Here is a 25,569-nt window from a genome sequence, read left to right as displayed (position 1 = left end):
TACTGGGAATAAACACTGGGAGTACTGGGAACAAACACTGGGAGTACTGGGGATAAACACTGAGAATCAATACTGGGAGTACTGGGAATAAACAGTGGGAATCAGTACTGGGGAACAGCCCCAGTCCCACAGGTTAGAACACCAGGATAAAATCAGGATAAAACCAGGATAAAACCAGGATAAAAACCAGGATAAAAGCAGGATAAAAATCAGGATAAAAACCAGGATAAAACAGGATAAAAATCAGGAAAAAAGCCAGGATAAAACCAGGATAAAAACCAGGATAAAACCAGGATAAAACCAGGATAAAACCAGGATAGAACCAGGATAAAATCAGGATAAAAACCAGGATAAAACCAGGAAAAACTTCACAAAGAACCCCTGAGGCCCCTCCCCTTCATCCCAGTGCTTCCCAGTAGTTTTCCAGTGGTTCCCAGTGGCTCCCAGTAGTTCCCAGTCGTTCTCCAATGGTTTCCCAGTGCTCTCCCAGTGGTTCCCAGTGGCTCCCAATGGTTCCCAATGGTTCCCAGTGGTTCCCAGTGCTTCCCAGTAGTTTTCCAGTGGCTCCCAGTGGTTCCCAGTGGCTCCCAGTGGCTCCCCATGGTTCCCAGTGGCTCCCAGTGGTTTCCAATAGTTTCCCAGTGCTTTCCCAGTGGCTCCCAGTGGTTCCCAGTAGCTCCCAGTGGTTCCCAGTAGTTTTCCAATGGCTCCCCATGGTTCCCAGTGGCTCCCAGTGGATCCCAATGGTTCCCAATGGTTCCCAGTGGTTCCCAGTGCTTTCCCAGTAGTTTTCCAGTGGCTCCCAGTGGCTCCCAGTGGTTCCCAGTGGCTCCCAGTAGCTCCCAGTGGATCCCAATGGTTCCCAATGGTTCCCAATGGTTCCCAGTGGCTCCCAGTGGTTCCCAGTGCTTTCCCAGTGCTTTCCCAGTGGCTCCCAGTCCCTGGGATGGCTCCCACCCTCCCTTAAGGACCCAGCAGAGCCCTCCAGGGGGGCTCCATCCTCCCCCCACCCCCAGACCCACAGATCCCACGGGATGGGAATCCCAGGGGAGGCTTCCCCAGCTCCTTTTCTCTCTTCTCCTCCTGTCCTGCCACCTGCAGCACTAACTCCCCCCTGGCTCCCTCAGGTTGTTTTTCCTGCCCTTTTTTTCCCAATTTTCCATGTCTGTGTCTCTGTGTCCTCTCACAATTCTCTTTCTGTGTTTCAGACAGTTACAAACAAAAGCATTCCTTGAAACCTCCTGACAGAGGTAGTTCCTCTCTCTCTCTGCTCGTTTTTCCTGCTTTTCCTCCTATTTTTTTTCCTCCCCCTCTCTTTTTTTTTTTTCCCTCGCCTCCCCAAAAGAAAAACAACAAAAATTCTGCCTGTGGAGGGGTGGGAGGAGGGGAGGGAGAAGCCAAAGGCCACGGGAGCGACGTCAGCGCTGCTGACCCTGTTCCAGCAGGGAGGGAGCAGGGAAAACAAAGATTAACCCCCCTGTGGAGCCTGTCAGGGGGAAAACGTGGAGCTGCCAGCTAAATCCTGGAGATTCCATCCAAAATCCCAGAGCTGTACCCCAAATCCTGGAGATTCCATCCAAAATCCTGGAATTTACACCCCAAAATCCCAGAGCTGTACCCCAAATCCTGGAGATTCCATCCAAAATCCCAGAGCTGTACCCCAAATCCTGGAATTTACACCCCAAAATCCTGGAGATTCCATCCAAAATCCTGGAATTTACACCCCAAAATCCTGGAGATTCCATCCAAAATCCTGGAATTTACACCCCAAAATCCCAGAGCTGTACCCCAAATCCTGGAATTTCCATCCAAAATCCTGGAGATTCCATCCAAAATCCCAGAGCTGTACCCCAAATCCTGGAATTTCCATCCAAAATCCTGGAGATTCCATCCAAAATCCCCTAGCTGTACCCCAAATCCTGGAATTTCCATCCAAAATCCTGGAATTTACACCCCAAAATCCCAGAACTGTACCCCAAATCCTGGAATTTCCATCCAAAATCCCAGAGCTGTACCCCAAATCCTGGAATTTACACCCCATAATCCTGGAGATTCCATCCAAAATCCTGGAATTTACACCTAAATCCTGGAGATTCCATCCAAAATCACAGAGCTGTACCCCAAATCCTGGAGATTCCATCCAAAATCCCAGAGCTGTACCCCAAATCCTGGAGATTCCATCCAAAATCACAGAGCTGCCATCCCAAATCCTGGAGATTCCATCCAAAATCCCAGAGCTGTACCCCAAATCCTGGAATTTACACCCCAAAATCCTGGAGATTCCATCCAAAATCCTGGAATTTACACCCCAAAATCCCCTAGCTGTACCCCAAATCCTGGAGATTCCATCCAAAATCCCAGAGCTGTACCCCAAATCCTGGAATTTCCATCCAAAATCCCAGAGCTGTACCCCAAATCCTGGAATTTACACCCCAAAATCCTGGAGATTCCATCCAAAATCCTGGAATTTACACCCCAAAATCCCAGAGCTGTACCCCAAATCCTGGAGATTCCATCTAAAATCACAGAGCTGTCACCCCAAATCCTGGAATTTACACCCCAAAATCCTGGAGCTGCCACCCAAATCCTGGAATTTACACCTAAATCCTGGAGATTCCATCCAAAATCACAGAGCTGTACCCCAAATCCTGGAATTTCCACCCCAAATCCAAGAGCTGCACCCCAAATCTTGGAATTTCCACCCCAAATCCCAGTGTCTACCCAAATCCTGGAATTTACACCTAAATCCTGGAATTTCCATCCAAAATCCCAGAGCTGCCACACCAAATTCTGGAATTTCCACCCCAAATCCTGGAATTTCCACCCAGATCCCAATCCAGAGCTCCCCAGTGTTGTTTTCCCACTCCAAATCCTCAGGATTTTTGCCTTTAAAAACCCCAAAAATTCAGGCTGGGCTGCAGGGGAGGCTGAGGAATTTGGGATATTCCCAAGGTTCCCATTCCTCTCCTGGAGAGGAGAATTCCAGAGTTGTGTTTGGAGCTTCTCCTGCAGATTTTGGGGGGGAAAAACTCCCAAGAAAGGTGATTTTGGATCCCTGTGGATTAGGAGGGATCTGGGAATTCTGTGGGAATCACCTTGGAATTGCTGCTTTTCACTCAGTGCTGCTCCAATCCTGATTTTCCCAGGAATCCCACAGATCCCAGGTTGTCTCCCATGGTTTTTATCCCAAAATTCCATCCTCCCTATGGAAGTTCAGCCCCTTTTTCCCTGATCCTGCTGCTCTTTCCATGATTTTTCCATGAGCTGGGGGGATCCAGAGGTGGAAGCAGATCCAGAAAAGCTCCAAAATCAGGGAAATCTCATCCCAAAGAGGCTCATTCCCAATTTATGGAAAAACACAGAGAAAACGTTGAGGAAATGTCTGAACCATGCCCTGGGATTCCCCACCCAGCTCTGGATTTTTGGGATTTTATCCCAAATCCTCAGGCTGGGAAGGAGCTGGATCCAGGCTCATCCTGGAAAGGGATTTTGGGAAAGGAAAAACCCCAAAAAAATCCCTGGAAAAGCAGCAGTGGGGAACTGGAGCTGATTCCCTGGTCCAGGAAGAGCCAGAGGGAGGCAGAGATCTCCCAAATTCCGGGTGGGAATTGGGAAAAAAAGAAGGATTCTGGGCTTGGGAGCAGCTGGGATGGATCCAGGGCCGCTCCCAAATCCCTCCTTGGAACCCCAGAATTCCCAAATTTCCCCTTCCCTCGTGTTTGAACCTCGGGATGGGGTTTTTGGGGTGGGAATTTCCTCTCACTGATACCTTCCCAGTGGGGATTTAGGATTGGGATGGATCCTGGGGAGTTTACCTGGAATTCCTTTGGGATCCTGGGGAGTTTACCTGGAATTCCTTTGGGATCCTGGGTCATTACCTGGAATTCCTTTGGGATCCTGGGCCATTACCAGGAATTCCTTTGGGATCCTGGGGAGTTTACCTGTATTTCCTTTGGGCTCCTGGAGAATCCCCCTAAAATCCCTCAGGAATTCCTTTGCTTGTACCCAGTTCCACCCTCTGGGATCTCTCCCAGCCCAGCTCTGGCGGGTTCAGCATTTGGGGTTTGGGTTTTGGGTTTTTGCTGTCCCGCTGTGTGTCTCTGACGGGGTTTCCCGTTTCTGTCCCGGTTGTTCCCGGTTTCTCCCAGTTTCTCCCGGTCCCAGTCTGCGGGAAGCGCTACAAGAACCACCCGGGGCTCAGTTACAAGAAGCTCTGGCGGGTTCAGCATTTGGGTTTTTGCTGCCCTGCTGTGTGTCTCTGACGGGGTTTCCCGTTTCTGTCCCGGTTGTTCCCGGTTGTTCCCGGTCTCTCCCGGCTGTTCCCGGTCCCAGTCTGCGGGAAGCGCTACAAGAACCGCCCGGGGCTCAGTTACAAGAAGCTCTGGCGGGTTCAGCATTTGGGTTTTTGCTGCCCTGCCGTGTGTCTCTGACAGGGTTTCCCGTTTCTGTCCCGTTTCTGTCCCGGTTGTTCCCGGTTGTTCCCGGTTTCTCCCGGCTGTTCCCGGTCCCAGTCTGCAGGAAGCGCTACAAGAACCGCCCGGGGCTCAGTTACAAGCTGTGACGGGTTCAGCATTTGGGGTTTGGGTTTTGGGTTTTTGCTGCCCTGCTGTGTGTCCCTGACGGGGTTTCCCGTTTCTGTCCCGGTTGTTCCCGGTTTCTCCCGGTTTCTCCCGGCTGTTCCCAGTCTGCGGGAAGCGCTACAAGAACCGCCCGGGGCTCAGTTACAAGCTGTGACGGGTTCAGCATTTGGGGTTTGGGTTTTGGGTTTTTGCTGCCCTGCCGTGTGTCCCTGACGGGGTTTCCCGTTTCTGTCCCGGTTTCTCCCGGTTGTTCCCGGTTTCTCCCGGCTGTTCCCGGCTGTTCCCAGTCTGCGGGAAGCGCTACAAGAACCGCCCGGGGCTCAGTTACAAGAAGCTCTGGCGGGTTCAGCATTTGGGTTTTTGCTGCCCTGCTGTGTGTCCCTGACGGGGTTTCCCGTTTCTGTCCCGGTTTTTCCCGGTTTCTCCCGGTTGTTCCCGGTCTCTCCCGGTCCCAGTCTGCGGGAAGCGCTACAAGAACCGCCCGGGGCTCAGTTACAAGCTGTGACGGGTTCAGCATTTGGGTTTTGGGTTTTTGCTGCCCTGCCGTGTGTCCCTGACAGGGTTTCCCGTTTCTGTCCCGTTTCTGTCCCGGTTGTTCCCGGTTTCTCCCGGTTGTTCCCGGTTGTTCCCGGTCCCAGTCTGCGGGAAGCGCTACAAGAACCGCCCGGGGCTCAGTTACCACTACGCGCACTCGCACCTGGCCGAGGAGGAGGGCGATGACAAGGACGACTCGCAGCCGCCCACGCCCGTGTCCCAGCGCTCCGAGGAGCAGAAATGTGAGAGAAAAACCCCAAAACTGCCCCAGATGGGGATTTGGGAATGGCAGCCCCTGATCCCGGCCCCGCTCTGCTTTTCCAGCCAAGAAGGGCCCGGACGGGCTGGCCCTGCCCAACAACTACTGCGACTTCTGCCTGGGGGACTCCAAGATCAACAAGAAAACGGGGCAGCCCGAGGAGCTGGTGTCCTGCTCCGACTGCGGCCGCTCCGGTGGGAATGGGGTGGGATTGGGATTGGGATTGGGGCTGGGAGAGTCTGTGGGGACATGGGTTTCCTCCTGGAGGAGCTGGTGTCCTGCTCCGACTGCGGCCGCTCCGGTGGGAATGGGGTGGGATGGGATTGGGATTGGGATTGGGGCTGGGAGAGTGTGGGGACATGGGTTTCCTCCCAGAGGAGCTGGTGTCCTGCTCCGACTGCGGCCGCTCCAGTGGGAATGGGGTGGGATGGGATTGGGATTGGGATTGGGGCTGGGAGAGTGTGGGGACATGGGTTTCCTCCCAGAGGAGCTGGTGTCCTGCTCCGACTGCGGCCGCTCCAGTGGGAATGGGGTGGGATGGGATTGGGATTGGGATTGGGATTGGGGCTGGGAGGGTCTGTGGGGACATGGGTTTCCTCCTGGAGGAGCTGGTGTCCTGCTCCGACTGCGGCCGCTCCGGTGGGAATGGGGTGGGATTGGGATTGGGATTGGGGCTGGGAGGGTCTGTGGGGACATGGGTTTCCTCCCAGAGGAGCTGGTGTCCTGCTCCGACTGCGGCCGCTCCGGTGGGAATGGGGTGGGATTGGGATTGGGATTGGGGTGGGATTGGGATTGGGATTGGGGTGGGAATGGGATTGGGATTGGGAATGGGATGGGATTGGGATTGGGGCTGGGAGAGTCTGTGGGGACATGGGTTTCCTCCCAGAGGAGCTGGTGTCCTGCTCCGACTGCGGCCGCTCCGGTGGGAATGGGATGGGATTGGGATTGGAGCTGGGATAGGGATGGGATTGGGGTTCCAATTTGGGACTGTGGATCCAAGGATTTCATCCTCCTGGAGAAGTTGGATTGGGGCTGAGATTGGGGAATCAAAGAATGGTCAGGATGTCCCTGTGTCCCCCTGTCTGCTGTCCCCCTGTCCCCCTGTCCCCAGGCCACCCCTCGTGCCTGCAGTTCACCCCGGTGATGATGGCAGCAGTGAGGACATGTCCTGTGTCCCACATCCCTGTGTCCCACATCCCTGTGTCCCATATCCCTGTGTCCCATATCCCTGTGTCCCTGTGTCCCTGTGTCCCACATCCCTGTGTCCCTGTGTCCTGTGTCCCTGTGTCCCTGTGTCCCATATCCCTGTGTCCCTGTGTCCCACATCCCTGTGTCCCATATCCCTGTGTCCCTGTGTCCCATATCCCTGTGTCCCTGGGCTGTCCCAGGTCTGTCCCTGTGTCCCTGGGCTGTCCCTGGTCTGTCCCTGATGTCCCCCTGTCCCCAGGCCACCCCTCGTGCCTGCAGTTCACCCCGGTGATGATGGCAGCAGTGAGGACATGTCCTGTGTCCCACATCCCTGTGTCCCTGTGTCCCATATCCCTGTGTCCCTGTGTCCCATATCCCTGTGTCCCTGTGTCCCACATCCCTGTGTCCCTGGGCTGTCCCAGGTCTGTCCCTGATGTCCCCCTGTCCCCCTGTCCCCAGGCCACCCCTCGTGCCTGCAGTTCACCCCAGTGATGATGGCAGCAGTCAAGACGTATCGCTGGCAGTGCATCGAGTGCAAGTGCTGCAACATCTGCGGCACCTCCGAGAACGACGTGAGAGCCAAAAACGTCACCTGGGGGGGGGGACATCACCTGGGGGGGGGAACATCACCTGGGGGGGACAAAACATCACCTGGGGGGGGGAATATCACCTGGGGGGGGGAACATCACCTGGGGGAAGGGAAATATCACCTGGGGGGGGGGAACATCACCTGGGGGGGGGGAAAATCACCTGGGGGGGACAAAACATCACCTGGGGGGGGGAAATATCACCTGGGGGGAAGGGACATCACCTGGGGGAGGGAGAACATCACCTGGGGGGGGGAAAAAATCACCTGGGGGGGGGGGACATCACCTGGGGGGGAAAAAAACATCATCTGGGTGGGGGAAATATCACCTGGGGGAGGGGAAATATCACCTGGGGGGGAAAAAAACATCACCTGGGGGGGGAAATATCACCTGGGGTAGGGGAAATATCACCTGGGGGGCAAAAAAATATCACCTGGGGGAGGGAGAACATCACCTGGGGGGGGGGAAAAATCACCTGGGGGGCAAAAAAATATCACCTGGGGGGGGAAAATATCACCTGGGGGGGGGAAATATCACCTGGGGGGGAAATATCACCTGGGGGGGGAAAAAAACATCACCTGTGGGAGCCAAAAATCACCTGGGGGGTCCAAAAACATCACCTGGGCTTTTTTGGGGAAAACCCTCTGGGATTTGATCACCTGCAGGATCCCAGAGCTGTTCTGGGAGAAATCCTGGAGCTTTTCATCACCTTGAGAATTCCTGCAGGAAATTTTTAATTTTTTGGGAAACAGTATGGGAGATTTTTTTGGTGGGGAGTGTTTTAGTGTGCTGTGGGATACTGGAGAGGATTTTTGGGGGGAAAAAGGGGAATTTGGGGAGGGGGATGATGGGAATGTGGTTGGCAGGACCAGCTGCTGTTCTGTGATGATTGTGACCGTGGGTACCACATGTACTGCCTGAGCCCCCCCATGGCAGAGCCCCCCGAGGGTGAGTGCAGCCCCAAAAACCTCCCTGGGGGGGATTCTGACCCAAAAAACCTCCCTGGGGGGGGATTCTGACCCAAAAAACCTCCCTGGGGGGGATTCTGACCCAAAAAACCTCCCTGGGGGGGGGATTCTGACCCAAAAACCTCCCTGGGGGGGGATTCTGACCCAAAAACATCCCTGGGGGGGGGACAGCCCCAAAAACCTCCCTGGGGGGGGGATTCTGACCCAAAAAACCTCCCTGGGGGTGGATCCTGACCCAAAAACCTCCCTGGGGGGGGATAATGCCCCAAAAACCTCCCTGGGGAGGGATTTTATTGTCCCAAATCTTCCTCCTCTTCATTCTCCTCTTCCTTTTCCTTCCTCTCCCTCTTCTTCCTCCTCTTCCTCCCTTTTCTCCTCCTCCTCTTCATCTTTTTCTTCCCTCCTTTTTCTCCTCCTCCTCTTCTCCTTTTTTCCTCTTCTTTCTTTTCTCCTCCCCCTCCCTCCCTGCCCTCCCCCCCTCATTAACCCCATTATTAATTAATTAACCCAGGGGAGGATGAGGAGGGTGAGGCTGAGCCTGTTTCCCCACAGGGAGCTGGAGCTGCCACCTCTGCCTGGACCTGCTCAAGGAGAAAGCGTCGATTTACCAGAACCAGAACAGCTCCTGATCCTGGTCCTGGTCCTGATCTGGTCCTAATCCTGGTCCTAATCCTGGTCCTGGTCCTGATCTGGTCCTAATCCTGGTCCTAATCCTGGTCCTGGTCCTGATCCTGATCTGATCCTGATCCTGGTTCTGGTCCTCATCTGGTCCCGATCCTGGTCCTGATCTGGTCCTAATCCTGGTCCTGGTCCTAATCCTGGTCCTGGTCCGGATCTGATCCTGATCCTGATCTGATCCTGGTCCTGATCTGATCCTGATCTGATCCTGATCCTGATCCTGATCCTGATCCTGATCCTGATCCTGATCCTGATCCTGATCCTGATCTGATCCTGGTCCTGATCTGATCCTGATCTGATCCTGATCCTGATCCTGATCCTGATCCTGATCCTGATCCTGATCTGATCCTGGTCCTGATCCTGATCCTGATCCCGATCCTGATCCTGATCTGATCCTGATCCTGACTCTGATCTGATCCTGATCCTGACTCTGATCTGATCCTGATCCTGATCCTGATCTGATCCTGATCCTGATCCTGATCCTGATCTGATCCTGATCCTGACTCTGATCTGATCCTGATCTGATCCTGATCCTGATCTGATCCTGATCCTGATCCTGATCCTGATCTGATCCTGATCCTGATCTGATCCTGATCCTGATCCTGATCCTGATCCTGATCCTGATCTGATCCTGATCCTGATCCTGATCTGATCCTGATCCTGATCCTGGTCCTGGTCCTGATCCTGATCCTGATCCTGATTTGATCCTGATCTGATCCTGATCCTGATCTGATCCTGATCCTGATCCTGATCCTGATCCTGATCCTGATCCTGATCCTGATCTGATCCTGATCCTGATCCTGATCTGATCCTGATCCTTCCCTTCCTCCTCCTCCCCCTGAGCCTCTGGGGCCTTCATCCTTTTTTCTGGGTAATTTCCCTTTTTTTTGTTGTTTTTCCCATTTTATTTCCTTTATTTTCCCTTTTGGGGGGAGGGTTGTTTTTCTTTTATTTCCTCTATTTTTTATTTTCCTTTTTTGATCCTCTCATTCCCTTCCTCCCTCCCCATTTCCCTTTTCCCCTTTTATTCTTTTTTTTTAATCTCTTCCATTCCCTTCATTCTTTTTTTTCCCCTCCCTTTTCCCAATTTTTGCTCCTTTTCCCCCCCAATTTTTTCCCTCCTGACATTTTTGGGGTGATTTTCATCCCTTCCCTCCCCAATTCCCAGAATTTCACCCCAAAACTCCCTCCCCTCCCCCTCCTGGCACTGCAGGTGCCAAATTTCCCTTTTTTGGGGAATTCCAGGGTGATTTTGGGGCTATTTCTTTTATCATTTTTTGTGGGATTTTTTTTCCATTTTGATTTTTATTCTTTTTCCCATTTTTATCCCCCCACCCCCACGAGGCCTTACCCCTCCCCCACCACCCCAAAATGGGGCAAAACTTCCCAATTTTGGGGTTTTCCCCTGGCTCCCCTCCCCCCCCCAGGGCTGGTTTGGGATTCGAGGGTGGGGGAGGGGTTGAGGTTGGATTTTTTTGGGGGGGAGGGGGGAAAAAAAAAATCCCCTTTTGGCCCCAAAACGCCGCTGGGGGAGGGGCTTGGGGCTGTGGGGACCCCCCAAAATTCCCCAAATCCCCCCAAAAATCCCAAATTTTCCTCCTCTCCCGGGTCCCCTGGACTGAATGTGCCTGTTTTTCTAAAAAAAAAAACAACAAAAAAACAAAAAAAAAATAAAATGGACTTTAAAGCACCTACCTCCGAGTGCCCCTCCCCCCCTGCACCCCCAGATCCCCCCAGGATGGGCCCCAAAAACAGCCAAAAAAACCCCCAAAAATTGGCAAAATAACCCCAAAAATGGGCAAAATAACCCAAAAATGACCAAAATAATGCACAAATTGAAATAACCCCAAAAATACTGAAACAGCCCAAAGCATGACCAAAATAAACCAGCTCCAAAATGACCAAAACAATAATAATAAAAAAAGTCTGAAATGTCCCCAAAATGACCAAAGTAGCCCTAAATTTTCTGAAATAACATTGAAATAACCCCAAAATTGATCAAAAATGAGGTAATTGAAGATTATTCAAATAACCAAAAAAAATGAATTACCCTAAAAGAACCAAATAACCCCAAAGTGATGAAAATAACCCAAAATTATTTTTAAAATCCAAAATATCCCAAAATCTCGCTGGGAATTGATGGGAAAAACCCCGAAAAAATCACAAAAATTATCCCAAAACAACCTAAAAACCATAAAAACTACCCCAAAATAACCCCAAAAATCACAGAAATAATCCTCCAAAAAATCACAAAATCCACCGATATAATCCAAAAAAAAAAAAAATCACAAAATATACCCCAAAACAACCCCCAAAATCACAAAAATTAACCCAAAACAACCCCAAAAAACATAGAAACTACCCCAAAATAACCCCAAAAATCACAAAAATAGTCCCCAAAAAATCACAAAATTTACCCTAAAACAACCCCCAAAATCACAAAAATTACCCCAAAATAACCCCAAAAATTACCCCAAAATTACAAAAAATTACCCCAAAAATCCCATAACACCAAACAACGAAAATGCCCCAAAAGTGGCCAAAATAACCCCAAAAATAGACTGAAAAATGCCCTCAGAGTGCCCAAAATTGAACCAAATCCCTGAAATTTCCCCAAAATTTGGGACCTGAGGCCCCTCCCGGGGGTTCCTCCCCTCCCCCTCCCTGGTGTGGTTTTGGGGGGAATCGGCGGCGTTTGGGTTCAAAATGGGAAATTTGACATGAAATGTCCCAAAAGGGGGAACTGACCCCAAAAATGGGACTGACCCCAAAATGGGACTGACCCCAAAAATGGGGGGACTGACCCCAAAAATGGGACTGACCCCAAAAAGGGACTGACCCCAAAAATGGGGGAACTGACCCCAAAATGGGGACTGACCCCAAAAATGGGACTGACCCCAAAAATGGGGGGACTGACCCCAAAATAGTGACTGACCCCAAAATGGGACTTACCCCAAAAATGGGACTGACCCCAAAATGGGGATTGATCCCAAAATAGGGACTGACCCCAAAAATGGAACTGACCCCAAAATGGGGACTGACCCCAAAATGGGACTGACCCCAAAAGGGGGGACTGACCCCAAAATGGGACTGACCCCAAAATGGGACTGACCCCAAAAATGGGACTGACCCCAAAAGGGGGGACTGACCCCAAAATGGGACTTACCCCAAAAATGGGACTGACCCCAAAATGGGACTGACCCCAAAATGGGACTGACCCCAAAATAGGACTGACCCCCAAAAATGGGACTGACTCCAAAATGGGGGGACTGACCCCAAAAATGGGGATTGACCCCAAAATGGGGATTGACCCCAAAATGGGACTGACCCCAAACCCCCCTGAAGCTTCACGTTTGTGTCTTATCCAGGAAAGAGCGAAACGAACCCAAAACTGCTCAAATTTCATAATAAAAACATCAAAAATGGAATCCTGGGGTTTGTTTGGGAGGAAAAGGGGAGGTTTTGGGGGAAAAATGGGATTTGGGGAGAAAAAATTGGGGATTTGGGGGGGAAAAAATGAAGATTTGGGGGAAAAAATTGGGGATTTGGGGTAAAATTTGAATATTTGGGACAAAAAAATGGGGATTTGGGGGCAGAAATTAAAAGATCTTGGGATAAAAGGGATTTTGGAACAAAAATGGGGATTTGGGGGTAAAAACTGAGGATTTTGGGGCTGGGATGTGGCTGCTCTGAGCTTGTGCTGCTCGTTTTTTGGGGTGAAAAATCCCAGTTTGGGGTGAAAAATCCCAGTTTGGGGTGGAAATTCTCAGTTTTGGGGTGGAAATTCCCAGTTTTGGGGTGGAAATTCCCATTTTTGGGGTGGAAATTCCCGGTTTTGGGGTTGGGATGTGGCTCCTTTGCCCCCCTGAGGTTTTTTTGGGGTGAAATCTGCCCCGTTTGGGTTTTTTTCTCTGCCCCTGGAAATGTGAATTAATCCCAGTCCCAGATTTATTTCGCAGCCAAATCTCCGGAATTGGGGCAAAGGTCAAGGAGCTCCGGGAGCTGCAATTAACACTCGTTTGTAATTTGTAATTAACAAGCGAGGGGGGAGGGGGGGATCCCCCATGGCCGAGCCCTTTTTGGGGGGTGGGGACACCCCCAGACCAAAACCCCAAAATTCCCACCAGGTTTTATTTAGGATTTGATAAATAATTGAATTTATTTAATTAATTATTCGGATTCAATAAATAATTGAATCGGGGGGGGGAGGGGCTGGGGGGGCTCAGGGGGGTCCCGGCCCCCAAAATCCCCCCGGGGGGTCCCGACCCCCCCTCAGGCTCCGTCCTTGCTCTTGGGGGTGCTCAGGGGGACGGCGACGTCGTCGTCCTCGAGGTGCCCCGCCCTGCAGGGACCCAAAACCTCCCAGTTCCTCCCCGAAATTCCCCAAATTTTCATCATTCCCATCCCATCGACCCTTCCCAAAAGTTTCAACTTTCTCCCCAAAGTGTTCGGGTGTTCCCAAAAGTCTCAGCTCTTCCTGACCCCAAAATGTCCAACCCGACCCCAAACCTTCATCCCAACCCCAAAACCCAACCCCAAAACCTCCAACCCAACCCCAAAACCCAACCTCACCCCAAAACCCAACCCCAAAACCTCCAACCCAACCCCAAAACCTCCATCCCAACCCCAAAACCCAACCCAAAACCTCCAACCCAACCCCAAAACCCAACCCCACCCCAAAACCCAACCCCAAAACCTCCAACCCAACCCCAAAACCTCCAACCCAACCCCAAAACCCAACCCAACCCCAAAACCCAACCCAACCCCAAAACCCAACCCCAAAACCTCCAACCCAACCCCAAAACCCAACCCAACCCCAAAACCCAACCCCAAAACCTCCAACCCAACCCCAAAACCCAACCCCACCCCAAAACCCAACCCCAAAACCTCCAACCCAACCCCAAAACCTCCAACCCAACCCCAAAACCCAACCCAACCCCAAAACCCAACCCCAAAACCTCCAACCCAACCCCAAAACCTTCAACACAACCCCAAAACCTCCAACCCAACCCCAAAACCTCCAACCCAACCCCAAAACCCAACCCCAAAACCCAACCCAACCCCAAAACCTCCAACCCAACCCCAAAACCCAACCCCAAAACCCAACCCAACCCCAAACCTTCATCCCAATCGCAAAACCCAACCCAAAACCTCCAACCCAACCCCAAAACCCAACCCAACCCCAAAACTCAACCCAAAACCTCCAACCCAACCCCAAAACCCAACCCAACCCAAAACCTCCAACCCAACCCCAAACCCAACCCCAAAACCTCCAACTCAACCCAAAATCTTCATCCCATAACCTTCACCTCACCCCAAAACCCAACTCCACCCCAAAACCTTTATCCCAATCCCAAAATGTCCAACCCAACCCCAAAACCTCTAACTCAACCCCAAAACCTCCAACTCAATCCAAAATCTTCATCCCAAAACCTTCACCTCACCCCAAAAACTTCCAACCCCAAACCTTCATCCCAACCCCAAACCTTCATCCCTTTTTTATCCCAAAGTTCCCAGGTTCCTCCAAGAACCAATCCCACCCCAAAACAGGGATCGTCCTCCCAGGGAAGGGTTGGGGGCTCTTGGGGCTTCCCTGTGGGATTTTGGGGTGTCTCCGGGGGGGTTTTGGGGTGTCTCTGGGGGTTTTTGGAGGTCCCTGTGGGGTTTTGGGGTGTCTCTGGGGCCCCTGACCTCCTCTCCACGTCGCGCACGGTCTCGGGCAGCGCGGCGTGCCGTGTCTCGGGCAGCGCGGCCGTGGCCAGCGCCGACACGATGGGCGCGGCGCCGTAGATGACGAGCGGCAGCACCGGCGTCACGTCGGCCGTGAGGCGAACCAGGGGTGCCACCATCCCCCCCACGCGGGCCATGGTGCCCCCCAGCCCCATCCCCGTCTGCCTGGGGGGCAACGGGGCTGCGTCAGCCAGGGCTGGGCTCGTGGGGGCTCGTGAGGGTTGGGGTGATGTTGAGTTGATGGAGGTTGGGTTGATGAGGTTGGGTTGATGAGGTTGGGTTGATGGAGGTTGGGTTGATGGAGGTTGGGTTAATAAGTTGGGTTAATAAGTTGGGTTGATGAAGGTTGGGTTGATGAAGGTTGGATTAATGGAGGTTGGGTTGATGGAGGTTGGGTTAATAAGTTGGGTTGATGAATGTTGGGTTGATGAGGTTGGGTTGATGGAGGTTGGGTTGATGGAGGTTGGGTTGATGAAGGTTGGGTTGATGAGGTTGGGTTGATGAGGTTGGGTTGATGGAGGTTGGGTTAATAAGTTGGGTTAATAAGTTGGGTTGATGAAGGTTGGGTTGATGAAGGTTGGATTAATGGAGGTTGGGTTGATGGAGGTTGGGTTAATAAGTTGGGTTGATGAATGTTGGGTTGATGAGGTTGGATTGATGAGGTTGGGTTGATGGAGGTTGGGTTAATAAGTTGGGTTGATGAATGTTGGGTTGATGAGGTTGGATTGATGAGGTTGGGTTGATGGAGGTTGGGTTGATGAGGTTGGGTTAATAAGTTGGGTTGATGAAGGTTGGGTTGATGGAGGTTGGGTTGATGGAGTTTGGGTTAATAAATTGGGTTGATGAGGTTGGGTTGATAAGAGTTGGGTTTATGAGGGATTGGGTTGATGGAGATTGGGTTAATGAGGGCCTGGGTTAATGAGAGTTGGGTTAATGAGGGGTTGGGTTGTTGGAGTTTGGTTCATAGATGATTGAGTCGATGTTGAGTTGATGGAGGCTGGGTAATGAGAGTTGGGTTAATGAGAGTTGGGTTAATGGAAGGTTGAGTTGATGAGTTCATGGAGGTTCGGTTAATGAGAGGCTGGGTTAATGAGGGGCTGGGTTAATGAGGGGCTGGGTTAATGAGAGTTGGGTTAATGAGAGTCGGGTTAATGGGAGGTTGAGTTGATGAGTTCATGGAGGTTGGGTTAATGAGAGGCTGAGTTAATGAGAGTTGTATTAATGAGAATTGAGTTGATGGAGGTTGGGTTCATGGAAGGTTGAGTTGATGTTGAGTTGGTGGAGGTTGGGTTGATGAAAGTTGGGTTAATGAGGGGCTGGGTTAATGAGAGTTGTGTTAATGGGAGGTTGAGTTGATGAGTTCATGGAGGTTGGGTTAATGAGAGTTGGGTTAATGAGGGGTTGTGTTAATGAGAGATTGGGTTGATGGAGGTTGGGTTAATGAGAGTTGTGTTAATGAGGGACTCGGTTGATGGAGGTCGGGTTAATGGGAGGTTGTGTTGATGAGTTCATGGAGGTTGGGTTGGCCCATGGACAGTGACTGGACAATGACTGGACAGCGACTGGACAGTGACTGGACAATGACTGGACATTGACTGGACAATAACTGGACAGTGACTGGACAGTGACTGGACAATAACTGGACAGTGACTGGACGATGACTGGATGCGCTGGGTGTGGGGGCGGGGCTGTGCTGGCCACACCCACCTGATGACGGTGGGGAAGAGCTCCCCGGTGAAGATGTAGGCGCAGTTGAAGGAGGCGGCCAAGGCGCCCTTGCCGATGACAGCGAAGGCCATGCGGAGCGCCGGCAGCTCTGGGGCAGGGGGTCGCTGTCACCCCCAGTGTCACCCCCCGGGGTCACTGTCACCCCCAGTGTCACCACCAGTGTGACCCCTGTGTGACCCCCTGTGCCCCCTGTGTGACCCCCAGTGACACCCCCAGTGTGACCCCCAGTGTGACCCCTGTGTGACCCCCAGTGTCACCCCCAGTGTGACCCCCAGTGCCCCCTGTGTGACCCCCGGGGTCACTGTCACCCCCAGTGTGACCCCCAGTGCCCCCTGTGTGACCCCTGGGGTCACTGTCACCCCCAGTGCCTCCTGTGTGACCCCCAGTGTGACCCCCAGGGTCACTGTCACCCCACAGTGACCCTGTGCCTCCTCTGTGACCCCTCAAATTCATTCTCCAACCCCACAGTGACCCTGTGTCCCCCCCCCGGTGACCCCTCCGTCCCTCCTCCACCTCATTCTCCCGTCCTTTTTTCATCCCTCCATCCCTCCCTCCCTCCCTCCCTCCCGTCCCTCCCTCCCTCCCTCATCCCATTTTCCTCCATCCCTCTATCCCTCCTCCACCTCATTCTCCCCATCCCTTTGCCATCCCTCCCTCCCTCCTCCACCTCATCCCCCCATCCCTCCCATCCCTCCCTCCCTCCTCCACCTCATCCCCCCATCCCTTTGCCCTCCCTCCTCCCTCCTCCACCTCATCCCCCCATCCCTTTGCCATCCCTCCCTCCCGCCTCCACCTCATCCCCCCATCCCTCCCATCCCTCCCTCCCTCCTCCACCTCATCCCCCCCTCCCTTTGCCATCCCTCCCTCCCTCCTCCACCTCATCCCCCCATCCCTCCCATCCCTCCCTCCCTCCTCCACCTCATCCCCCCATCCCTTTGCCATCCCTCCCTCCCTCCTCCACCTCATTCTCCCCATCCCTTTGCCATCCCTCCCTCCCTCCTCCACCTCATTCTCCCCATCCCTTTGCCATCCCTCCCTCCCTCCTCCACCTCATTCTCCTCATCCCTTTGCCATCCCTCCCTCCCTCCTCCACCTCATCCCCCCATCCCTCCCATCCCTCCCTCCCTCCTCCACCTCATCCCCCCATCCCTCCCTCCCCCCCTCCTCCACCTCATCCCCCCATCCCTTTGCCATCCCTCCCTCCCCCCTCCACCTCATCCCCCCATCCCTCCCTCCCCCCCTCCTCCACCTCATCCCCCCATCCCTTTGCCATCCCTCCCTCCCTCCTCCACCTCATCCCCCCATCCCTCCCATCCCTCCCTCCCCCCTCCACCTCATCCCCCCATCCCTCCCATCCCTCCCTCCCTCCTCCACCTCATCCCCCCATCCCTCCCATCCCTCCCTCCCTCCTCCACCTCATCCCCCCATCCCTCCCATCCCTCCCTCCCTCCTCCACCTCTTCCCCCCATCCCTTTGCCATCCCTCCCTCCCTCCTCCACCTCATCCCCCCATCCCTCCCATCCCTCCCTCCCCTCCGCGCTCCCCTCTCACCGCCGGGCACGAAGATGTTGGCGAGGATGCAGAGCCCGGCCAGCGCCAGGGACCCTCCCTGCGCCAGGCGCCGCCCGAGCCCGGAGATGACGAGCACGGACAGGAGCTTGGCCGGGATGTCCACGGCCCCGAACACCACCTGGCTCAGGTACACGTTGAACCCAAAGCCCTGCAGGTCCATGGCCAGCCCATAATAGGCGAAGCTGGTGGAGAACCTGCGCCAAAACCCGACGGATCAGCGCCAAAAACACCCAAAACCCGAGCCGGGACTCCAAAAAATGACCCAGAAAATGAAAGGCGCTGAAAGGTGGGAGTGGTCCCAAGAGATGATTTTTTTTTTTTTTTGCCCCAAAAGTTGTGGGTTTGTCCCAGAAAGGTTTTTTTCCTCCCAAAAAGATGAGGGATTTTACCCCCAAAAATGTTTTCTCCTCCCCAGAGAAGGGGGTTATTTCCCCTGAAAGTTTCTTATCCAAAAGCTGAGGGTTTTTCCCCAAAAAGGTGAGAATTTTTTCCCCAAATCCCTTTTTTCACCCAAAGATTTTTTTTTCCCGACAACTGAAAGAGTTTCCCAAAAAATGGGCATTTGCCCTAAAGTTGGGAGGATTTTTTTCCATCATAAGACGATTTTAGCCCCAAAAATCAGGGATTTTTACCCGAAAATTGATGGTTTCTATCCCCAAAATGTGGGGGGTTTTCCCCAAATAGCGTTTTTTTTCCACAAATAGAGATTTTCCCCCAAAAAAGGCGTTTTCTGCCGGACGCACCAGACGAAGGAGACCCCGCACGACACCGTCCTCATGCCGGGGGTCCGGACGAGCGCGGCCACGGCCCCGCCCGGCAGCGGCGGCTCCCGGAGCGCCAGAGCCCGCAGCGCCTGCGGAGAGCGGGAAATGGGGCTGGGGGCGATCGGGGGGCTTGGGGGGGATCGGGGAGGGGGGAGAAACAAGGGGGGAACTGAGGGGGATTGGGGCTGGGGGCGATCGGGGGGCTTGGGGGGGGTCAGGGAGGGGGAGAAACAAGGGGGGAACTAAGGGGGGATTGGGGCTGGGGGCGATCGGGGGGCTTGGGGGGGTCGGGGGGGGGAGAAACAAGGGGGAACTAAGGGGGGATTGGGGCTGGGGGCGATCGGGGGGCTGGGGGAATCGGGGAGGGGGAGAAACAAGGGGGGAACTGAGGGGGATTGGGGCTGGGGGCGATCGGGGGTCTGGGGGAATCGGGGAGGGGGAGAAACAAGGGGGGAACTGAGGGGGATTGGGGCTGGGGGCGATCGGGGGGCTTGGGGGGATCGGGGAGGGGGAGAAACAAGGGGGGAACTAAGGGGGGATTGGGGCTGGGGGCGATCGGGGGGCTTGGGGGGGTCGGGGAGGGGGAGAAACAAGGGGGGAACTGAGGGGGATTGGGGCTGGGGGCGATCGGGGGCTTCGGGGGGTGGGGAAGGGGGGTCCAGGGGGGAACTGAGGGGGATTGGGGCTGGGGGCGATCGGGGGGCTTGGGGGGGATCGGGGAGGGGGGGAAACAAGGGGGAACTGAGGGGGATTGGGGCTGGGGGCGATCGGGGGGCTTGGGGGGGTCGGGGAGGGGGAGAAACAAGGGGGAAACTGAGGGGGATTGGGGCTGGGGGCGATCGGGGGCCTTGGGGGGTCGGGGAGGGGGAGAAACAAGGGGGGAACTGAGGGGGATTGGGGCTGGGGGCGATCGGGGGTCTGGGGGGGTCAGGGAGGGGAGAAACAAGGGGGGAACTGAGGGGGATTGGGGCTGGGGGCGATCGGGGGCCTTGGGGGGGTCGGGGAGGGGGAGAAACAAGGGGGGAACTGAGGGGGATTGGGGCTGGGGGCGATCGGGGGTCTGGGGGGGTCGGGGAGGGGGAGAAACAAGGGGGAAACTGAGGGGGATTGGGGCTGGGGGCGATCGGGGGGCTTGGAGGGGTCGGGGAGGGGGAGAAACAAGGGGGGAACTGAGGGGGATTGGGGCTGGGGGCGATCGGGGGGCTTGGGGGGGTCGGGGAGGGGGGAAGAAACAAGGGGGAAACTGAGGGGGATTGGGGCTGGGGGCGATCGGGGGGATTCAAGGGGGTCTGGGGGGGATTCAGGGGGGAACTGAGGGGGATTGGGGCTGGGGGCGATCGGGGGATCTGGGGGGATCGAGGTGGGGGTGGGAGCACAGGGGGGATTTGGGGAATCTCCCGAAGCCGGGGCGGGTCAGGGGAAGGAGCCGGCGGATTGTGGGTGGGGGGGATTTAGAGCAGATCGAGGGGATCTGGGGGTTGGGAGGGATCCGGGAGCCCCCCCGCCCCCTCCCCACCTCCTCGGTGAGTTTGTCCCCCTCCTCCTTCCTGCCGTTCACCCGCGCGACCTTGCGGAGCCCCCGCAGCGCCAGGTCGGGCCTGCCCGCGGTCACCTGCCAGCGAGCGGACTCCACGTACAGCCTGGGGGGAGCGGGGGGTGAGCCCCCAGAGGACCCCGGACCGGGGGGATGGGGGCAGGACCCCCCAGAACCTCCCACCCCCCAAAGGATCCCGAACCGGGGGGATGGGGGCAGGACCCCCCAAAACCTCCCACCCCCCAAAGGACCCCGAACTGGGGGGATGGGGGCAGGACCCCCCAAAACCTCCCACCCCCCAAAGGACCCCGAACTGGGGGGCAGGACCCCCCAAAACCTCCCATTCCCAAAGGATCCCGAACTGGGGGGCAGGACCCCCCCAAAACCTCCCACCCCCCAGAGGATCCCGAACGGGGGGGCAGGACCCCCCAGAACCTCCCACCCCCCCAAAGGACCCCGAACCGGGGGGCAGAACCCCCCAAAAACCTCCCACCCCCCAAAGGATCCCGAACCGGGGGGCAGAACACCCCCAAAACCTCCCACCCCCCAAAGGATCCCGAACGGGGGGAGGGGGGCAGGACCCCCCAAAACCTCCCACCCCCCAAAGGACCCCGAACCGGGGGGGCAGAACCCCCCCAAAACCTCCCACCCCCCAAAGGATCCCGAACTGGGGGGCAGGACCCCCCAGAACCTCCCACCCCCCAAAGGATCCCGAACGGGGGGGCAGGACCCCCCCAAAACCTCCCACCCCCCAAAGGATCCCGAACCGGGGGGCAGAACACCCCCAAAACCTCCCACCCCCCAAAGGACCCCGGACCGGGGGGAGGGGGCAGGACCCCCCCAGCACCTCCCACCCCCCCAAAGGATCCCGAACGGGGGGAGAGGGGCAGGACCCCCCAAAACCTCCCACCCCCCAAAGGACCCCGAACCGGGGGGGCAGAACCCCCCCAAAACCTCCCACCCCCCAAAGGATCCCGAACTGGGGGGGCAGGGGGTCCCAAACCCCCAGAGGAGTCGGGGGAAGGGCAGAGGCAACTCCAGAATTTGAGGGGGGGTCTCTCCCACCATTTAAAGAGCCCGGGCTCCCCAATGTCCCTTTGTTCCCCAAAAACTGGGATGGGGATGGACACCAGGGATGGACACCGGGAATGGACACCAGGGATGGACACCGGGGATGGACACCAGGACTGGACACCAGGGATGGACACCAGGGATGGACACCGGGGATGGACACCGGGAATGGACACCGGGGTTGGACACCAGGGATGGACACCGGGGATGGACACCAGGGATGGACACCAGGGGTGAACACCAGGACTGGACACCAGAGATGGACACCGGGGTTGGACACCAGGGATGGACACCAGGGACGGACACCAGGGATGGACACCAGGGATGGACACCAGGGATGGACACCGGGGATGGACACCAGGACTGGACACCAGAGATGGACACCAGGACTGGACACCAGGGATGGACACCGGGGATGGACACCGGGGATGGACACCGGGGATGGACACCGGGGTTGGACACCAGGGATGGACACCAGGACTGGACACCAGAGGTGAACACCAGGACTGGACACCGGGGATGGACAGCGGGGATGGACACCGGGGATGGACACCGGGGATGGACACCAGGGATGGACACCAGGACTGGACACCAGGGACGGACCCCAGGGTGCCCCAGGGTCCCGTACCAGGAGTAGAGGAAGAAGACGAAGAAGGGCAGGGACACGGCGAGCTGCAGCTGCCGCCAGTGCGGGAGCGCGAAGGCGGCGGCCGCCAGCACGAACTGGCCCAGGGTGTAGCAGTAACCATTGATGGTGCCCACCACGGCCCGCGCCCCCGTGGGGATCCACTCCATGCCTGCGGGGGGCCCTGGGGGTCACTGGGGTTGGGTTTGAGACCCTCCCGTGGGTCACTGGTCTTTGGGGTGGCTCGTTCCCTGGGTTTGGGTTCCCTCCCTTTTTTTTGGGATCCCTTTGTAGTTTGAGGGTCTTTCTCTTTTTTGTGGGTCCCTCCCTGGTTTAGGCGATGCCTCCCCAGGTTGAGGTCTCTCCCTTTTTTTGGGGTCCTCCCTTTTTTGGGGTCCCTCCCTTTTTTGAGGATCCCTCCCTTTTTTGGGGGTCTCTCCCTGGTTTGGGGTCCCTCCCTTGGTTTAAGGGGTTCTTCCCTTTTTGGGAGTCCTTTCCTGTTTTGGGTTCCCTCCCTGTTTCAGCATTCCCTCCCAGTTTCGGGGTTCCCTTTGGGGTTCCCTCCCTGTTTCAGGATTCCCTCCCAGTTTCGGGGGTCCCTTTGGGGTCCCTCCCAGTTTCAGGGGGTCCCTTTGGGTTCCCTCCCAGTTTCGGGGGTCACTTTGGGATTCCCTCCCAGTTTCGGGGTCCCTCCCAGTTTCGGGGTTCCCTTTGGGGTCCCTCCCAGTTTCAGGGGGTCCCTTTGGGTTCCCTCCCAGTTTCGGGGGTCCCTTTGGGGTCCCTCCCAGTTTCGGGGTCCCTCCCAGTTTCGGGGTTCCCTTTGGGGTCCCTCCCAGTTTCGGGGGTCCCTTTGGGTTCCCTCCCAGTTTCGGGGTTCCCTTTGGGTTCCCTCCCAGTTTCGGGGGTCCCTCCCAGTTTCGGGGTTCCCTTTGGGGTTCCCTCCCAGTTTCGGGGTCCCTCCCAGTTTCGGGGGTCACTTTGGGGTTCCCTCCCAGTTTCGGGGTCCCTCCCAGTTTCGGGGGTCCCTTTGGGGTCCCTCCCAGTTTCGGGGTGCGGGGGTCTCACAGAGGGAGGCGGAGTTGAGGGACACCCCGGCCATGGCCAGCCCGGTCAGGAAGCGGCAGGCGCAGTACACGGGCAGCGAGGGGGCGGCGGCCGTGCCCACGCCCATCGCCCCCAGCTGCAGGTAACACCAGGTGAGCAGCGCGCGGCGCCCGAACCTGCGGCACGGCGGGGCATGTACTGGGATGGACTGGGATGGACTGGGATTGCTGGGATTGCTGGGATGTACTGGGATGTGCTGGGATGTGCTGGGACGTACTGGGATGGACTGGGATTGCTGGGATTGCTGGGATGGACTGGGATGTGCTGGGATTGCTGGGATGTGCTGGGGGCACTGGGATGTGCTGGGATGTGCTGGGACGTACTGGGATGGACTGGGATTGCTGGGATGTACTGGGATGTGCTGGGATGTGCTGGGATGTGCTGGGATGTGCTGGGATGTACCGGGGGCACTGGGATGCACTGGGATGCACTGGGATGTGCTGGGATGTGCTGGGATGTACTGGGATGTACTGGGATGTGCTGGGATGTGCTGGAATATACTGAGAGTGCTGGGATGGACTGGGAGTGACGTTGGGACAGAGAGGGACAGGTCCTGCTGGGACTGGGGACATTGGGGACACTGGGGACATTGGGACAGCGGGGGCAGAGAGAGGAGAGCACAGCACCCCGTCCCCCTCCCAGCCCCTCCCAATCCCCTCCCAGCCCCTCCCAGCCCCTCCCAGCCCCTCCCAGCCCCTCCCAGCCCCTCCCAGCCCATTCCCAGCCCCGCCCAGCCCCTCCCAATCCCCTCCCAGCCCCTCCCAGCCCCTCCCAGTCCCCTCCCAGCCCCTCCCAGCCCCTCCCAGTCCCTCCCAGCCCCTCCCAGTCCCCTCCCAGCCCCGCCCAGCCCCTCCCAATCCCCTCCCAGCCCCGCCCAGCCCCTCCCAATCCCCTCCCAATCCCCTCCCAATCCCCTCCCAATCCCCTCCCAGCCCCTCCCAGCCCCTCCCAGCCCCCTCCCAGTCCCTCCCAGCCCCTCCCAGCCCCTCCCAATCCCCTCCCAATCCCCTCCCAGCCCCTCCCAGCCCCTCACTTGTCGGACAGGACCCCGATGAGGCCGGAGCCCAGCAGGATCCCGGCCATGTAGATGGACTGGGCAACCTGCCGCAGCTTCTTGGAGTCACACACCAGGTCCCACTGCGGGGAGGGGACACGGGTCACCGGGGGTCACCGGGAGTCACCGGGGGTCACCGGGAGTCACCGGGGGGTCACCGGGGGGTCACCGAGGGGTCACCGGGGGTCACCACAAGGACACGGCCACCCCCCGCTCCCTCCCACCCCCTCACCTCGCTGACGATGGTGTCCCTGAAGATGCCGTCCAGGTACGTCCAGCCGTCGTGGCACGGCTCGGTGGCCACCTCGCCGTCCGAGCCATTGGCCACCGAGCCGTTGGCGTCCAGCAGGTGCCACTGGGGCTGCACGAAGCGCCGGCAGCGCTGGGGCCGGCCCCGGTCATCCCGGGGGATGGACACGGCCAGCGGGGCGGGGGCAGCGGTGGCCGCGGGGGTCGCGGGGGTCGCGGGGGTCGCGGGGGTCGCGGGGGTCGCGGGCCGGGGCCGGCAGTGGTGCTCGGGGACGCCGGCAGTGAAGTTCTGCAGCAGGTTGTGGCTGGCCAGCATCAGCAGCGGCACGGCCAGGGCGGCCACGTAGGTGACCTGGAAGCGACCCATGCCACCCAGGCGGGCCAGCAGCTCCACGAAGGACATGGCCGGAGAGGGGCTGGAAACGGACAGAGGGACAGAGATGGAAACGGACAGAGGGACGGAGATGGACACAGAGGGACAGAGATGGAAAGGGACAGAGATGGACACAGAGGGACAGAGATGGAAACGGACAGAGGGACGGAGATGGACACAGAGGGACAGAGATGGAAACGGACAGAGGGACGGAGATGGAAACGGACAGAGGGACGGAGATGGACACAGAGGGGCTGGAAACGGACAGAGGGACACAGCTGGAAACGGACAGAGGGACGGAGATGGACACAGAGGGGCTGGAAACGGACAGAGGGACAGAGATGGACACAGAGGGACAGAGATGGAAATGGACAGAGGGACAGAGATGGACACAGAGGGACAGAGATGGAAACGGACAGAGGGACGGAGATGGAAATGGACAGAGGGACGGAGATGGAAACGGACAGAGGGACAGAGATGGACACAGAGGGACAGAGATGGAAACGGACAGAAGGACGGAGTTGGAAATGGACAGAGAGGGGCTGGAAATGGACAGAGGGACGGAGATGGAAATGGCCCTGTGGGAATAGGAAGAGAGGGGTGGTCAAGGAATGGCCAAAGGGGGGTCAGTGATGGCCAGAGACAGGGATGGACAGAGGATGGACAGAGGATGGACAGAGGATGGACAAAGGATGGGTCAGGAGGTCAGGGAGGGTCTGGGTGGTCAGTGGAGGGAAGAGCAAGGGGCAGAGGGAGGAGGATGAGGATGGACCCGGCCATGGAGGAAGGACACACAGTGGGGGTGGTCACCAGCTCGGCCACAGGCCCAGCTAACGGCACCCAGGACCCTCTATTGATCAGCTATCGATTGCTCAATCAGTCAATCAATCAATCAATCAATCAATCAATCAATCAATCAGTGTATTGGTCCATCCGATGGATCAGCTGATCCACCCCTTGATCAATGGATT

At 56.7% G+C, this 25,569-nt stretch overlaps 2 protein-coding genes across 3 annotated transcripts in view; one reads left to right on the top strand and one right to left on the bottom strand.

The window, feature by feature from the left end:
* DPF2 (double PHD fingers 2) overlaps positions 1 to 8,787 on the top strand; it is a 27,980-nt gene extending 19,193 nt beyond the window's left edge. The window contains exons 7-12 of one of the 2 annotated variants that reach the window (XM_079332788.1): positions 1,209 to 1,250; positions 5,219 to 5,356; positions 5,439 to 5,567; positions 7,021 to 7,133; positions 8,015 to 8,096; positions 8,669 to 8,787. In XM_079332788.1, the coding sequence (XP_079188914.1) occupies positions 1,209 to 1,250; positions 5,219 to 5,356; positions 5,439 to 5,567; positions 7,021 to 7,133; positions 8,015 to 8,096; positions 8,669 to 8,745 (581 nt within the window). In that variant the 3' untranslated portion in view covers positions 8,746 to 8,787. The remainder of the gene's footprint in view (positions 1 to 1,208; positions 1,251 to 5,218; positions 5,357 to 5,438; positions 5,568 to 7,020; positions 7,134 to 8,014; positions 8,097 to 8,668) is intronic. The other variant, XM_079332787.1, reaches the window with a different exon arrangement.
* Positions 8,788 to 13,020: 4,233 nt separating this feature from the next.
* Positions 13,021 to 24,628, bottom strand: LOC306816334 (solute carrier family 22 member 6-like; the record flags this gene model as incomplete). The annotated part of the gene is made up of 10 exons (XM_079332789.1): positions 13,021 to 13,136; positions 14,486 to 14,689; positions 16,232 to 16,340; positions 17,804 to 18,018; positions 18,568 to 18,677; positions 20,105 to 20,228; positions 21,822 to 21,990; positions 22,884 to 23,038; positions 23,956 to 24,059; positions 24,209 to 24,628. The coding sequence occupies 10 exons, from the start codon at positions 24,626 to 24,628 to the stop codon at positions 13,067 to 13,069; spliced, it is 1,680 nt and encodes a 559-aa protein (XP_079188915.1). The 3' UTR covers positions 13,021 to 13,066.
* Between the last annotated feature and the right edge of the window lie 941 nt (positions 24,629 to 25,569).

The sequence above is a fragment of the Erithacus rubecula genome, assembly GCF_903797595.1.
Source record: "Erithacus rubecula genome assembly, contig: scaffold_526_arrow_ctg1, whole genome shotgun sequence".
In the NCBI taxonomy this organism is placed as follows: domain Eukaryota; kingdom Metazoa; phylum Chordata; class Aves; order Passeriformes; family Muscicapidae; genus Erithacus; species Erithacus rubecula.
The sequence above is the reverse complement of the archived record's forward strand: the minus strand, read 5'-3'. Positions and strand labels throughout refer to the sequence as shown.